The sequence below is a fragment of the Nipponia nippon genome, unplaced genomic scaffold (genome assembly GCF_047370975.1).
Source record: "Nipponia nippon isolate SJK-2023a ecotype South Korea unplaced genomic scaffold, ASM4737097v1 scaffold_10, whole genome shotgun sequence".
Taxonomy (NCBI): domain Eukaryota; kingdom Metazoa; phylum Chordata; class Aves; order Pelecaniformes; family Threskiornithidae; genus Nipponia; species Nipponia nippon.
Window position 1 is genome coordinate 16,207,164 of NW_028262291.1, and position 17,138 is coordinate 16,224,301.

At 42.9% G+C, this 17,138-nt stretch overlaps 2 protein-coding genes, 1 long non-coding RNA gene and 1 pseudogene across 8 annotated transcripts in view; 1 reads left to right on the forward strand and 3 right to left on the reverse strand.

The window, feature by feature from the left end:
• LOC148057088 (uncharacterized) overlaps positions 1-3,997 on the reverse strand; it is a 27,400-nt gene extending 23,403 nt beyond the window's left edge. Inside the window, exons 1-2 of the mRNA XM_087745677.1 lie at positions 3,872-3,997; positions 2,379-2,497 (exon numbers count right to left, since the gene is read on the reverse strand). The gene's annotated coding sequence lies outside the window, so the exon portion shown is untranslated. The remainder of the gene's footprint in view (positions 1-2,378; positions 2,498-3,871) is intronic.
• Positions 2,891-3,702, reverse strand: LOC148057089 (uncharacterized; annotated as a pseudogene).
• The window catches only part of KCNC1 (potassium voltage-gated channel subfamily C member 1), a 137,551-nt gene continuing 123,987 nt past the window's right edge, over positions 3,575-17,138 (forward strand). For all 6 annotated transcript variants that reach the window (XM_087745673.1, XM_087745670.1, XM_009462758.2 and 3 more), the window contains exon 1: positions 3,575-4,375. In XM_087745673.1, the coding sequence (XP_087601799.1) occupies positions 3,806-4,375 (570 nt within the window). In that variant the 5' untranslated portion in view covers positions 3,575-3,805. The remainder of the gene's footprint in view (positions 4,376-17,138) is intronic.
• LOC148057090 (uncharacterized) lies at positions 4,133-16,157 on the reverse strand. Its single transcript, XR_015701842.1, has 7 exons — positions 16,076-16,157; positions 15,357-15,459; positions 8,578-8,661; positions 7,679-7,762; positions 5,843-6,027; positions 4,974-5,486; positions 4,133-4,249 (listed from the first exon to the last, which is right to left on the reverse strand). It is a non-coding gene; the product is annotated as an uncharacterized LOC148057090 (long non-coding RNA).

Consider the following 17,138-nt stretch of genomic DNA (forward strand, 5'->3'; position numbering starts at 1 on the left):
GACCTAAACTTTCACTTATTCATTCATTTCATTCATTCTTTAACTCCACTGAAGTCAATGGCGTTATATGAGTGACCACATGCACGATCCTGCTTCTGCAAATTACTGTGTTGTCTCTAAGGCACGTCTAAAGGCATAGAGGAGACACACAGCGATTTTGAAACCGAAAAGACTGAATGCGTGTATGTCTAACTGTGGCAAATTCATTCATCTCACGTACACAGGGGATTATAGAATCTCACTATAGCCTTAGAAGTGAGGGGAGATTCTTCAGCATCCCAGCACCTGAAGATGGAGGCTTCTAGTTTGAGAGATGAAGTCTGGATAAGCAGTTATTCTGCAGCCAGAAAGAATCTTTAAAGATGTCAAATATAAACGAGAATAAAAAAGTAATAATACTGTTATTTTTCAGTGGGACTAGGGGGGCAGAAGTGCCACTATACGGTTTGGGATTAACCAAACTTTCGCGGATATTTTTTGTCTGCAAATTAGATACGTGAAAATTATTTGATTTGTTTTGTCTATCATAGTCCAAACATTTCCAATTATGGAAAATTATTTTTTACAATTAAACCAGAATTTTATATCACTATATGGTTGGCTTAAAGCAAACCTTTGCTGATACACAGCACCTGCTGGACTGACTTAAAACATTCATTTTGTATAAATCAGCCACCACCTATCTGGTAGTATCAACTATCACTAATTAAACAAATGCAAATCATGCTATAATCTACAATGCAAAGTGAAGTCTTTGTGTCTTAATATGCAGTTATTTTGTGCCACGCTCCTTGTTTAATAAAGATATTTTCTAATACTTTTCCTCTCAAACTTCAATATAAGCTTCAAACGTGATGTTATCTTTCATTTTCCACGTCAAAATAATGTATAAACTTCATTTTCCAATATATGTTTCTAAGAGAGCTCCCCATTTCAGCAGCTGTCTCACTCCAGATCTCACACCTCCCCCCTGCCCATCAATCTCTGATTTGGGGCCCTCTCACAAGTCTTTTGAAATATCCAACTCTTCCACGTCTACCAATGCTCCTTTATCAATTACAGCCTTACTATCTTCAAAGAAACCTCGCAGGTCACTTAAGCGTGGCCTCCCCACCTGAGTCCATGAGAACTATCTTTAAACAAGCTTTCCTTTTTTTAACATATACTTTCAGATGACTTCTAAGGTCCTGTACCACCCTCCTGCGGGTGCGCAGACAAGAAGGGAAACTGAAGTGACAGAAGCTGCAAGATATCCCTTTCATCCCCACAGTCACCTTAGATCTCAACACTGAAATTCCGAAAGAGGAATCACTGATGTGGGGTAAGGTGGCGTGGAAGGCAGGAGCTAATGAGCTGGGAAAGAGCCTCTGCAGTTGTGGATGTGACCAGAAGAACCCACTGGCCTGGAATTCACAGGTCCTTAAACCTTGTTCCTGGGTGACCTACCTTCCCCAGCCTCCGTAACTCTCAGAAACTACCCTACGGTGCTTTCTCATTGATCCCCAGATCTATTATTATCAAAAGTAGTGACTTACTATGATTACAAAATAATTGTCACCTGTATTATTTCTGTCAATGAGTCACCGTCCTCTTTTGCTTTCTTAATGCCAGGCTCGGGTTCGCAGACCTGCACTCTTCGCCCTTTGCACCTCCTGTCTAGCAATTCTTAAGGATTTTAGATAGCATTTCTGTGCTTGCAGTTCTCAGATTTCTCCCTCTGCCATCAACCTTTCTTCCCTCGGATTCAATCCCAATGCTCAAGTGGCTGTCTAGCATCTCTTCCTGGAGATTTTGTCATCAGTTTATGCTAGCTGAAGTGCCGGGTTCCCTTTTCCCACAAGTCACGCACAAATAGCGCCCAGCTCTTGGGCTTTCCTTCTACCCCACCAGCTTTAAGACCAATCTGTTACCATTTTCACAGACAAACCTGCTGTTTAGGCCTCTTTGGTATATCCTACCACAACTGTTGCAAAGTTCTCTTCTCTGCATCCCAAACACACGCAATGCTCCTTTGCAACCCAAGGAAGCGGTGGATGGCCAAACGCCTCCTCTCACAAACCTGACCACACCACTCGCTCCTTGGCAGCCCTCCGCTTGTTCTTCACCTGCTGTTCCAGCACATCCAAATCTCTCTCCTCCTTCAAGGCTCAACCTAACCGCATTAGTCCAGCCTCTTCTGTTGAGCATCGTGTTGTCCCTACCACTGCGGCACACCAGCAGCACTCCTCCACCGTATGCCCTTCAATCATATGTTTCTCCACCTCATCCACTCATCATGGCACTACCTCCCATGATTCAGCTCAGCTTTCCAGGCTCTCTCATAAGCCTCCTGGGATACTGGAAGCAAACAAAGCAAAATACAGAACATGTCTCCATACCTCTATGACTTCTCTTCTGCACAACAATCCCCTGCTGTTCTTCAAGCTCCTCTTGTCGTGATGATGACAAAACAGGCAGGAACTGTTCTTCTTGTTGATGTGGAACTTCCCTTGGCATTCTTTGTAAATTAATGAGAATAAAAAAGATTAAGCAACGCGAGCCCAAGTCACAGCCTCCTACCAAGCCAGGCTTCAGGGAAGAAACAAGTGAACAGTAGAAAAAAAGAAGAAAAGTTAGAGCAATGGAGCAGGTGTGCGGGACCACGTAAAGGTGCGATGCAGTAGGAAATGCAATCCCCGGGCATCCCTGCTCATGATGTGAGAAATTTATGCCTGGGGAGATCTTGAATTTTGCTTCTTTGACCGTCCACGAAGGACGAGAACAGCCATGACTTAGGTCAATAGCGCTAGAGAGGGTCACTCAGAGCCGAGTGCGGGGCAGCACCAGGAGCCCCAACGCTTCCCGAAGGGGGTCCTCAGTGCCACCGCCGCGCGGCTGAGAGAGGGGCCGGTCACCCGGGACGCGAGCGGAGGGCGAGGGTGCTCCTCCTCCAGCCGGGGGGACCGGAGCAGGGAGCCTTGTGCCGGCGGCGGCCACGCAACCGAGGGGGTCGGGGCGGCGGCGGGAGCGGGGCCGGCGCTAGGACCCGGCGAGCGGCGGCGGGGCGGGAGCAGCGCGCCTGCGCGGCGCTGTCCGGCGAGCGGGCGGGCTGCACCGAGCCGCCCGGCAGCGGCGGCGGCGGCGGCGGCGGGAGGAGCGGCGGCGGCGGCGGCGGGTGCCCAGCGCCCGCAGCGGCAGCGCGCTCGGCCGGGCCGGCCGCAGGGGCGGAGGCGGCGCGGCGGGAGGGCGGTGCGCGGCGCTGTCCCTTCAGCACCGGCGGCGCCCCCCGCCCCGCAGCGCCGGGAGGGGCGCGGGCACAGCCCCGCCGTACCCCCGCGGGGGCTGCAGCCGCACCGGCGCCCACCTCCGCCTCCTGCCCCGCAGCACCTGTGGGCAGCGCCGGTGCCGCGGTTTTCCTCCCCGCCCCTTTTTTTTTTTTCCCCTTTTTTTTTTTCTTTTTTTTTTTTTTTTTTGGCCACGTCCAACCAGGGAAGGGCCCTCCCCCTCCGGCACGTCCGTGCGCCCCGGCACCGCAGCGCCCGCGCTCCCGGAGCATGGCCCCCCCTGCCCCTCCGCCGCGGCTGCAGCTGCCACGGCCCCCGAGTGTCTGACTTCAGACGAAGGCGGTGCAGCGCCGGGACCCACCGGCACCGGCTTCCCCTCGGAGCGGCCCCCGGGGAGCAGAGCTGGTCGGGGCCCTTCGCCCCGCGGGCCTGGATCGGGGCTCGGTTAGGCACCGACTGCCGCCGAGCAGCCGTCCCCTTACGGGCTTGCTGCCTGCCGTGCTTGCTTGGATGAGTCTGCGACATGCCTAATAAGAGACGAGATGGGCCAGGGCGACGAGAGCGACCGCATTGTGATCAACGTGGGAGGGACTAGGCACCAGACTTACCGCAGCACCCTACGCACCCTGCCCGGCACTCGGCTGGCCTGGATCGCCGAACCCGATGCCCACAGCCACTTCGACTATGACCCCCGCACGGATGAGTTTTTCTTTGACCGGCACCCGGGCGTCTTTGCCCACATCCTGAATTACTACCGCACTGGCAAGCTGCACTGCCCCGCGGACGTGTGCGGGCCCCTGTATGAGGAGGAGCTGGCCTTCTGGGGCATCGATGAGACCGATGTGGAGCCCTGCTGTTGGATGACCTACCGGCAGCACCGCGACGCGGAAGAGGCTCTGGACAGCTTTGGTGGGGCGCCCCTGGATAGCAGTGCCGAGGACGGAGACATAGATGGCACCGGAGACTCTGGTGATGGTGAAGAGGAGCTGGAGATGACAAAACGCCTAGCACTTAGTGACTCCCCAGATGGCAGGTCTGGGGGCTTCTGGAGACGGTGGCAGCCCCGCATCTGGGCGCTCTTTGAGGATCCCTACTCCTCCAGATATGCAAGGGTAAGCTATGCAATCAGCACCCTCATCAAAACACTCGAACCTCCCTTCAGTCCCACTTCCTCCCAGCATCATCAGGGTTATCGCCAGTGTCAGAGCAGAGCAGCCATCCGTGTGTGGCCATACAAAAATCACGCACAGGCTATGGGGACATAACCCACGCTCTCAAGCAGGCCCCATGCATGGGGCACGAGTGGACACCAAGGCATAAGCTCGTCTACTCACATGTGGGCTTCCAGAGACCCTTATTTTCTAACAGGCTCCTAAAAACCCACAGCCTGGGGCAGGGTCCCATTCACGGGCCAGGGAGATCTCCATTATACCAGGTAATTTCCCTCCATGCACAGACTTCTACAGCCAGTCATCCCCCAGTAAAGAGAGACACCTTGTCCAGCCCTCTTACGAGCTAACGGCTCTCTCCCCTTTATGAGATGGAGAAAGGATCATGGGATCAGGCAGTCCCTGTGGGACTACGGGATTTGGAGAGTTTCTCAGCCTGGACTGGAAAGGGACACTGTTCCTTTCTCTTTTCTCATACGTACCATGTTAAATATTAATGATCATGCTGCTCTGAGAATGGGTAATTCAGTTGCTCACTTACCTCCTCACTCTGTCTTTTCCCTTGTGGGAAATGCAAAGTATTAATCAGAAGAGAGGGTTCATTCATGTAGAAGGGACACTGTGTTTGACAGGCTTCTTGCCTGGCTACTGAAGGACAACTCCTCCCCTCCAGGTGCCTGCAGTTGTTTTGGAAAGGGAACGCACGCTGGTGCAGTTCACAGCATAGCTGTGGGTAAAGATGGTCTTAAACAGTCATCCAACTCCTCTAAGTAGGTACCTTTCATACTATTGCATAGGAAGATAATTACATTAATTAGGGCCTGATTCTGAGTCAAAAGTAAAGAAAACATTTACTTCAGGAACAGCAGCAGGATTAACCCCCAAGGTACCCACACTGATACGCAGGAAAATAGATGAAGGATAGTGCCTTCACAAATAAATTGGTTTGGATAGGTTTTACTCCTCTCTTAAATGTACCTTTGTTACAGCGTAATTGCTGCCAGCCCTCAGTAGGGATGAGTGGTGCTTTGGTGTGGGAGGATGATCAGTGTTCCTGAGGAGGATCAAAGAAGAGAGATCAGATTAGGGAGCAAATTGGACGGATGGAGGAAAGAGCAGTGGAAATGCAGGGAGCAGGGGACAGGGGAGCTGGTCGTGTATGAATGGGTGGTGGAACAGCAGCTGCTGGAGGCTTTCGGTCTGAGCAGAGATCTCCAGCAGGGAGCCGCCAGGTCTGCAGACTGAATGAATGGGGAAAGCTGGAGCAGAGCCTCGAGTTATATCTTGGTGCATTTCTAAAGATTCTAGTTTGCATACACTTTGGAGATTTCCTCCCTGAACAAAGAAGTTAATATTTTAAATGAATTCCTTTAAACAGCATGGAGGATAAAGGAATAATAAAATATTTACCACGAGATGAAAGGATGATGCTGTTGAATTGCAGCTTTCAAATCCCCGATTTCTGCCAAGGGAACATGGAAACGCAGAGGGAAGGCTGGAAGGTATCCTTCAAAAGGCTTAGTTAGCTTCCTTTAATCAAACCCAATGTTAGCAGGCGTTGATTTGAATAGCAGATCTCTCTGGTGCCCAGGAATCTGTTGGTAAAACACATTTCAAGTCAAAGCAGTGTGCTTGTCCAAGATTTTGTGGAATGGTCCAAAAGCCAAATTGGGTAATGCTGTCCCAATGAAAAGGATACAAACAGAGGCTAAAACACCCTTTTGCTTGGAAGCATTACGATACTTTAGGTTGGAGGACAAAATCTATGACCAATATTAAGACTCTTTGTGATGTACAAGCTGGAATTCTAGGAGAATATAAATTCCATCTTCTAATTCTCTATGCATATTTTCATTTAGGAATAGGGATTTTTATAAAGTGATTTGAGTTTGGTATTTTTTTTGCAGTGGATGTTATACTGTTTATTCACAATTACGTGTGCGTACCTGGTAGAATTCAACCCTTGATTTACCTCTAACTTGTTCTTTCCTTAAAGGATTGTTAAACTAGAGAAATATGAATTCTGGGCAAAGTTGAAGTGCGTACTGAATATTTCATGGGTTAAATATGACTCTCTAACTTGTATCTATGGAGATGTAGGCCATATGCATTAATATTTTGCATGAAGGAAGATGGCTTTCATCATCAACACATGCACACACTGTCCATTAAGAAGACATTATAAGACACTTAACATTTTCTAATAAAAGCCGTATGTTATGGTTATGGATGTAAAAAGAGATGGGAGTTTGATTTATGCTCCTGTAACCTAACACAGACATTGTAAAAAGACCTCAAACTCACAATAGCTAATTTACAGTAAAATAATTGATAGCATCATTAACAAGTGAATGGTATATTAAAGCAATCATTAGTAAAGTAGTCAGGCAACAAATCCACTGTTACCTCACTTTTAATTGCGTACACGACTTTTAATTACAAATTTCAGTCATGCAAAAATTTAAATTCACATTGCTATTTTGTCCAAAAAAAAAAAAAAATCACAAAAATTTGTCATCCTAATTGGATCTAAGACTTGTACTAATGGTGGTTATTATATATGTGTTTGGTGTTTACATATGGCACCAAAATGTATGTCAAAATAAGATCTTAATATAAGCATCGGTTTACATAACCATTATACTGTTACACTTGGGCAAGTAAAAGGAACACAGTATATGAATATTAAGATTAAATGAAAACCTGCATATCTGAATAAAGCAAGATTTCTCTGGACTATATGTGGTACACTAATTCAGTGAATGTTTAGGAACTGTCTACAGAAAGCTCAGCATTTACTCAGATCTAGCCATTCTTGGAGCATTTTGATGGATGCTGCTTACAAATACAAGTACGTTTGACTGTTTTGCTTCACCAGCACCTAACTCATACTAAATTACATCTGATCTCATTGTAGATGGCCAGGGAAGACTGGAAGAGCATTTGTGTATGTCAGGCAAAACAGCCAACTCTGCAAATTTTCTCTATTTCTAAACTTCCTTTGATGAAGCATAAGCTGCCAGTCACTAATCGTTTGTCTTTAGGTGCAACATAGTCAACAATTTATTGGTAAAACAATAGTGGCTGAGTTTAATTAAATTCTAGTTTTCTAAACACTAATTTCTTAAATAAGGTAGTTCTTTCTAAAAAAATGAAACGCTTTAAAAAAAAAAAATTGCATTGTCTTCTAATCTGTAATAAGAAAAGGTAGCTTGTTTCAAATCACAGATTGCCTTTGACACCTACCTTGATAAGATAAACACGTGGATTCTTTAAGTTACGAAGTACGACACATTTGGGTAACAGAGGCGAAGTCTAGTACCTGGAAGTCTGAACAGAGTAACAGATAAGGTGATGGAAAAAGATCAGATTTACAGAGATACTGGGTGCATATATAGACAGACAGACATCCAGGTGGATTTTCAAAAGCATCTGATCAGGCAGCTAAATACTGCATGCCAATGGATATTGTGCACCTAACGTGGTGAGATGTTTCTTTAAAGCTTATTAGAACTGTCTTTTTTGCATCATCAGGCAACTTAGTAAATTTATTTTTCATAAGTAGATGCAAAGGAGGAAACAGAGTCACACCGAAAGCAACACAGATAGATTAAAGCAGCGTATCTGAGAGTTATGTTGTAGTAGAGTAACTGCCTTTTGCACTCATTAGACTTCATAGGCCCCTCAGTACACAAATGTGTGAAAAATATTTTTCTTAGCATCCTCTCTCCTTTATATTTATGTCTGGTCATACTGTTCTTACACTAGCGAAGCTCCCGCTGACTTCCTGGGGAGTCTGGCCTGCAGGTATCTAGCATCTTTGCCCCCTTCCTTCTCCTCGTCCCCAGCAGGATAAGGTTGCGTTTGTGTTAATTCACAGTCGTTAGGTTAGTCAGTGTTTGGGAACCAGGAGCTTTCAGCTGAGATTCTGCGCTAGTGCTCACATTCAAATTGGACAGTTAAGCTTCATTAATGAACCCTCAGGAAAGCTTTTGTATCCTTCCAAATAAACATTTTTACTGTTTTTAAATAAAAGCTGGTTGGGGTCCTATGGAAAGTCCTCAACAGCTTGACTTGCCATCCTGGCATATGCTATACAGCTCTGATCTGGAAGAGGAAAGGCTTATGGCAAAATTCTCACTCACCCTTCCCTCCTGTTCTCCCTTCACATCCTGCAGAAGGATCTGCTTTCCTCAGTGGGTGATTTTTTGAAGGGCAAGTTTCCGACACTGAGAAGGAGACAGGAAGAAGGATAGTGGGGAAGAGATGAGAAAAAGGTATTCCCCAGGGATTTCTTCCAGCTTTCTTTTGTACATTCAAAAGCATTTCAACCTTGTTGTGTTCATTGAAACTGATTTTTCTCTACATAAACCACGTCCCATAGGTACGAGAAGGCTTCTGGGATCCTGACTCCTGAATAACCATACTGTCTCAAGGCTTAGAGGCTGGGGTGATTTCTGCTCATCCTTTACCCTGGCCCAGTACAGCTAAGCTCAGGAATTGGGGAAATGGGAGTGGGAACAGATACTCATCACCCTTCACAAGGGGACCTTACTCTGCAGGCGTCTGACGCGGGACACGCTTCGCAGAGGAGTGCTCCACGGACAGTGCTCTGGGGGCTCCTGCCAAGCGTGAGCAGATAGGGAGAGGAAGGAGGAGAGCTGCCCCGCACGCTTTCCCCTACCCACGGGCACCTCTCCCCAGGGAGAGATTTCATCGAAGGGGCCCTGATGGAGCTACTCTCCCACCTTGGGCTTTCTGCAAGGTCTCCCCTGCAGAGGCGTATCTAATCCTGCACTGAAGCTGGCTGCGGTAATTCTCACCATATACTTTGACAATTAACGAGACAGCCTAATTTTAACTGCACGCTGCATTACAGCTCTGGAAAAATGAGAATCTTTCCATGTTAAAATGAAGTTTCCCCTGCACTTGTAGTATAATGGAATTACAGACATCCATCTATTAACCACCATTCTATCATTCATTATTAATATAGTTCCTAAAATCCCATTTTATTCCTATTTTCTCCCATCAAGGGACATGTTACTGCAAATCCTTATATAACCCATCAGTAAGCGTGGTATAGTCTTCTCTGTGTCCTGTCCAAAGAAGCCTTGCAATGCCAGCTAGAAAGTGTTCACTGCTCACACCAAGTCCCACGTTCAGTCCCTATCAAGTTAGCCAAGGTGGGAGCAGGCACACTGACAAATAACTCCTGGGAATTGTCCCTCTGACTTCAGAAGTAATAAATTTTAAAACCAACACCAAAAAAAAAAAAAAAGAAAATATCATAGCAGCCATGCAGAATCGTGAGTTCATTGTTCTGAGTTGTTCAGAAACACACAGGAAGATATGATGTTTGCCCAGAACATCTTACAATCTCTTTGAAGTCACAGCCTCACAGGGAGATGAGAGGGATGATGTTATCCACCTGACAAATCCATGGCTGGCTAGTACAGACTTAGCAGTTTCAATTCAAGGAAGGTTTTTTCCTATTTCCAATTTTATTTCTATTATTCTAAAACCTTAAAAAAGAACAGCATCTGTTGCCATTTTAATTTTTTTTAATCTTACTTAATGTTTCTAGGTTACAAAATTTACTTGATTTAGCCAAGGCTGTGATTGTATGGATCATACCATCATATGCATACACATATATATGCCTTCCTATCACTGCCACCTCCTACGATGCTGAGTGGGATTTCCATATGAGGAAGGACTTCAAAATTAAACCATCCCAAAATACTTCTGAAAATGTAACCTTGGTGTCACTGAAATCGATATGAATTTAGTGACTGGTTTCAGTATGATTTTTGGTCCCTTCTCTCTTTAATCCATCCCTATGTGCCTTCAATTATTTTCTTTGCCCTTCTCCTGACATTTGCTATTTTAGTTAGGAAAAAAAGGCAACAAAACACTGGTATTCTCTGTTGGTATATCATGAGACAAAGGATAAAAAGATCTATGGATCAATTATAATATTTCTATTTTAGAACTGCTCACAAAAATATGATATATTAGACTATACCTAGGAAAACTATTTTTCCATCTTGTTTTTTCTTCTGCTGTGCAGTCTAGTATTCAATGGTATTCATCTTTCTTATTTTTAAAAATACGTGACTGATCTGTGTATATTTATGGTAGTACTTTAGTAAAGTCTATACATACTGCCTTTCTTTTAACATAAGGAGAGATGTTAGCAAATCAGCAACAGAGGGCCCAGCCTTACTGTTACTGAAATTCAGTGCCAAAATTACCACCAACTTCAAGGATAGAAATGAATTTTCCTGCAGAATGGTTCAGGATAACAAATTAATTGCAGCATACTGCTTTTTTAATAGATACATTGCATATTTCCGTGCCAAAGCACTGAAGCGCAATAGATCTTAGCAATTTATTAGGAACATACATATTCAAATATATATTTTCATAATCGTTTAAAGACATGAGCATCTTTAGCACATTGCATCAAAACATAGAGCTCTAATACTGACAAAGCTCTTCGTGATCTTACTGGCATTTTTTACTGCAAAGGACTATAGAATACATCCCCATTCAAACCACATGACTTCAATTAATGTTCAACCAAATGATATCAAAGCGCTGTACTTCATAATAAAAAGGGCAAGCAGGGGTATTCAGATTGAAAAATTCGGCCCTAATTGATAATCAAGTGCGTAATTCTTTCTCATGCAAATACAGCTGGCAAAACTGAGTTTCCATTTTGCATAGGCTTGATTTTATGAAATTTCAGTGCATTCTTGGGGGATAAGACTAATAGAACAGTCATTTTGAGATCTTTGCAATTGTATTACAATTAGCTTCTCAGTTACTATATGCTGAATTTGATCTGAGGAAAGAACAGTATTAGAAGGCTGACTTGGCTTTCTCTACTGAATATTGCATTACATAAATATAAGATTCATTCCAAATGGTACACAGGAGTGTTAGGATCGGATGAAATCAGAGAAATCTATGAATCTATGGAGAACCACCCCCTCCCCCTGGAATATAAACCAAATGCTGTCATTTCTAGAATAATTTTTACATCTCTCTCCTGTGCTCAGAAGGACCCAGATTTTGCTATCTTCACTCCTACTCTTGTAGTGATAGCTTACTCCAGGAATATCCCTGTTTCCTTTGGGCTGAGAACAAGGTACTACCCAACACGGGTAAAGGTGAAAGGACCAGGCCCTAATTGATTTTCATTTCTTTCAGATATGATTTATAAGATATAACGGGGGCTCTAATAAATCATGCTATAAAAATTATGAATAAATCTCAGTCCAAGGCTTTTTGCAGTGATTGCTTATGATGTAAGACCCTTTAATGACAGTAAGTTAAAATTGCATTGTAATGGCCCTTTGTAAATGCAATAAATCTCTGACTTCAGTGCACTGCGGACAGCCAGCAATGTGCGTGCTGCACACGAGCTACCAACACAGGCACACGCTGCTGGCACATACTTACGTAATTATGTTGGTACTTCAGGAGCAGCAGTAAATCTTAGCATTGCTAGATTTACTTTGAGAAAATGTTCGGTCAAGACCATTGTGGTGTTGTGACCGCATGAAATGGTTTAAAATATCCTACTGGCTTTTTACTTGAAAATCTGGGAAAGAATGTCCCTTTTAAGAAGCAGTAAGATGGATTATTTGGTTTTAAATAACAAAGGCAAAACCTACTCCTACCGAGTCTTATAATTTCCCAGAGACAAATAAGAGTTAAACCAGGCATTTTGGTCTGCACAACCAAACTGAATCCATCTACTTTCCTGAATTTCCTGGATCATCTACTCAGCATTCGCAAAAAAATTAAAAATGTGCACAGAAATACACCAACAGAATAATAGCTCCTTGTTTCAGCTGCAGCAGAATCCCTATTCCTGCTCCCTTTTGCCCTCCAAAACCACATTTAAAACATTACCTGCATTTCCCTATTCAGATACAGAAAGATCTGGTCAGTTCAGGTCGCTCATTATTTGACATGCATCAGAAATTCAGCTGCAGATTTCACTTTGAAAATTCATTCCAATAACCCTGTTCTGTTTTTCAGTGTAGTTTCTTGCAGTCTTCATTACACTGGATCAACTGGCAGGTATAGGTGGTCAAGGACAGTTTTGTGATTTACCCAGTTATTAATTAAATGAAAACCTTCAATCAGAATGCTTCTAATTTGATAACAGACTTCAAAAAAAATGAATAGGGAGAAAGCCCTAAAAATGCTGAGCACCTACAACCTCCAGCGGAAGGGAGATCATGTCTTACAGCAGAAAAGGACATGGGCAAGGAGTTAAGAGACCGTCAGTAAAATCCCACCCTACCTCATAGGGCCACTGCCACAGCTACCACCGATTTTAGTGGGACCCAGCCAGAGACCCATGCAGACTTATTTCAGTCAAAATTTTTCAGGACAAGGACAATTGTGTAATTGCCACAATACTCAATGCAAAAGGGCTTGCCTTCACAGCAGCCTCTGATCTCTACTCTAAAAACAAGACAACGTGATATCAGCCACATTGTGCTATTCCTGTTTCTTTTTTTAGCATGGATCTCCCCATTGCTTATAGTGTGGAGTTTTGCAAGAAATCTAGTGACAGTACGTCTTAGCACTTCTTGGGTATGTGTCCCGCATACTGCAGAACTGATTTTAACTCAGGCTTTTTCAGTAAAGCGCTTTGTAAGGACAAACCAAGAACAACCTAACCATGCTATGATAGCTCAACCAATACCAGACTGAGTCAGTTGCTGGGGGGGGGGGGTAGTGGTGGTGGTTGGTTTTTTTTGGGGGGGGGGGGCGGTAGCAGATCAGCTTACATCTGAATTTTGCTTTAGCAATATTGAAATTTAGTGTTCAGCTGATAGGAGTTCGGTGTTTATCCTACCAAGAAGTCCCAAAGGTGCTAGTGATTTTATTAAAAGACCTAATGTAAATTTCAAAACTGTATAGATTACTTGCAATGTTAGTTATGTCTAAGCAGCAGAAAATCAATAGTGCAAAAGTGCATTCACTGTTCTAAAGAAAACATCTTTTGGAGAACGTGCTCTGCTAAGAAAAGAAGCTCATTTTACCTTGTAAGTGTCAGTGACATGGACTAAAGGCAAATGAAAGTTTGAAATTCAATAGCAAATCTATAGCATCTTCATCTCCAAAACACAAATTTATCTTCACATATGTACTACCATCAGCTACAGCAACTCCGAAAATTGCACACTTACTGTCCTCAATGGGTATCTTGGCTAGGACAGCAGACTAAACCTTTGTTCTTATTAGATCATCTTTAACATTCATTCCCTCAAAGGGTGTCTTGGCTAGGACAGCAGAGTAAGCCTTTGTTCTTATTAAAGCATCTTTAACATTCATTCAGAACAGTCCACACACGTCCACAGAAATATACACAGACCTACATGGTGTGAATTTACTAGAAAGAAAGGGACAAAAAAAAAAAACCACCAAACCCAAGCCCCAAAAAAACCCAAACCCTAAAATCCAAACCTGAGATTTGGGCAGATGATTGCAAGGAACTGAATTAATGCAGCTTATCAAGCGAGCATTTGTTAGCAGATCTGAGTAAAGTCATTATTTGTGCGCCCTACTTGCTTGCATATGTTAGCTCTGAAGAATCCTCTCAGGGGTTTCAGCTAGCATCTACAGCATGCCAGTCATATGAAGGCAGGCCATATTCGTATAGCTCAGCAAATGAACATTTGCAAGGGCACAAGCACACAAACAGCACATTATATTAGCTCATTAAGCCATGTCATGTGGGTATGCTTCAGCCCTTCTCATTTTCTATGAATTTTACTGTGTGTGGAATCATACAAGACATTTAATCTTAGTACGTCATTTTCAAAATAGCAAAACAACTTTTCTCAGGTTACTTGCTTTGCATTTTTTCGGCTCTCCCTTACTATGTGTTTATTGCAGTAACTAGCACAATAAGGTTATAACCTCTGTTGACACCTCTCAATGCTATTGCCATAAAACCAGGAAGTTAACAGTAAGCATCTCTGGGCAGAATTTACACTGTACTCAGACATAGTGTTTCCCAAACCAACCTGGAATGGAGCAGAAGATCACCCAAAGCTACGGTTCTTCAAAAGGTGCGGTATGTGTATGACCTGTGCCAGCCAGCGCAAAGACAGCAGGGGTGGGCACCCACCATCACTCCATCACTCCAGTGTCACGGAAATCTAGCAGTCAGCTCTTACATCTTCACTTCTGAGGCCAGACTCATGAAAGAATGTAGCCATGGGAGTTCAAACTTACAATTCCCAAAACGCTAACCCTGCAGATGTAATTTTTTAAAATGCACATTAAAATTTCCCCAGTGCCTACAGTATTGTTTCTGCCTGTGCCCAAAACTGCTTTAGTACTGTTGGCAACTGCCTTATATCAAAGCCCTGTTAATGCCCATAGTTCTTCTTCACTAACCGGCACAATCCTTTAAATGTACTTGCCAAATACACACTGAATATAAGCTGTTTTCAAAAAGAGGCTCAAACGAAAACAGGAGATATTAGTAGTGTGAAACAGTTCCCCGGATGCAATAATCCAGTGGCTGCGTTTTTTTGCTTAGAATATGAAATTTCAGGTTTAATATCTTCCTCCAACTGCAGGATTTCAAATTTTCATCCATCTCTGCTCAACAGACTTCCCAACTTCAGACAGCTGCATAATCCAGGCAGTTAGTGAAGTTGATCCAGTTTGCACAGCATGAGGAATTCACAAACCAATATACTGAGTATGTGGCAAAGCAGCATTTCCCAATAATGTGGAACTAAGAAGCTGTTCTTGTGTGGTAATTCTGGACTACTGAATTCAGCAAGATTAATACCAGAAAACAGATACATGTAATGACATTGTCAGAGATAGTGTAACTTTAGCATGTGACAACGCTAGTTTTTTATTTTCAATCACTCACTAGTTCGAAGCCAGTTCCTGTTAGGAAATAACCGTATGTCGTCATCGTGCGGTTGACTCCAGGATGAGCCCCGTGCAGTGATTTAGTGATGTCTGTGCAGCCCCTATGGGGAAGCAATGTACAAAATGCACAAAAAAGTACGAGATGATACACAAAAGTAGATGACACATAGAAGCAGAGAGAACTTTCTCACCCCAGAGTCTGAGCAATTCTGCCACACTGGGAAGTGAGCTCCCAAGTCAGTGTAAGGACACATCACATAATTTGTTTTGAAAAGATGTACGTTTCCCAGGGCTATCAATCTGTCACCTTTCAGGCATGCCATGTAAATACAAGCATTCTTAAAATCTTTGAAGGCTGCCTTTTCATCAATATTTTAACATAAACATTCTTTTAATTTAAATGGAAATTGATCACTTATATTTTATTACTTTTTAATATTTCAAAGTGCATTATCACCATTAAAGGAAAGCGATCTAAATTAAACTATTGCCAGGATAAATTTAACTTGGAAAAGCACTAGAACAAGTCTTTGCAAGATTAGGGCCTTTTAGAGCACGTATGCTTTAGCTCTGGCATTAACAACCAACACAGAAGCAATCAATAAACGTTCTAGCTATTACATTCACTGCCTTCATGATACACATAATACTAGTTCAAAATCTTAGTGGAAACTGTGAAGGGTATATTGTTAAATATCCCTCTGTACTGTAATTTACCTTATATAGGAGTCTTGCCAGGGGCTCTAATGAAGCAGAGGCAGTTTTGCAGTTTTACCATCTGTTATCAAATTTACTCCTGCCATAACAGAAATACAATTGTATTAGAATTTAGAAGTGACAAATATTGGAAAAAAAAAAAATTTCTTTCATTGTTTAAATAGCTTTGCTGTGCAGTCTAAAGAAGAAAATGTTTGCACAATAAATAACACTTTTTAAAAACTGATTTAATTAAAAAACAAGATATAGGAAAAGAATAACTATAGAGTTGTTCCGCATAACTACAACACAACAAAGAGGTATAAATAAGAAATCATGTTATATTCCACAGCTTTCAGATTTAGATTTTAATTCAGGGTAACACATCCTATTTTTATATCCTGCAGAAGAAAACAAAAACCCCCTATGAAATATGAATGGCATTGAAAATTTAAAAATGCTACATCTATGCTATCTAATATAGGACCATAGGACCAAACTGTAGAGTACTTGGGAACTGAATCTTCCTATTCCTCTTTCCATCCTAAGTAAGGACCTGCAGGGTAAAAACTCCAAAGAACACTACAGTTTAGCTTCACTTATGTGCAATGGACTAAAAATGAATACTTAATATTTATATGAATCATTGTCAGTGCCAAGTAAGATGAAGCTTATAAAAATAGAACCAAATCAGGGAATGAGTTTTAAGACTCGGTGGGTAAATGCCTCTTTACATACCGTATTATTTATAGATATTTTTCTAATCTGTTCTGTCATCTTGTCTCTTAAATTATTAGAAAGGGAGAAAGGAAGGGCTACAGCAAATGTAGATTAAAGAAAAATTTTACTGGGAACTGCAGCAGGAATATGAACAAAAGCCAGGAAGTTTGGAGCTGTGGTCCTAGGCCTCTTGTTCTCTGTGTGCTCTACATGAAAACCACTCCAGCCTATTTTGTAATTAAATATGTACTTTTTTAAACTACTCTCTTGCAACAAGAGGAATGGTTTTTTCAAGACACTGTGTTTGGCATCCAAAAGGCCCACTACCGTATCTGAAAACATGCTGAAAACAAGCTAATCACAA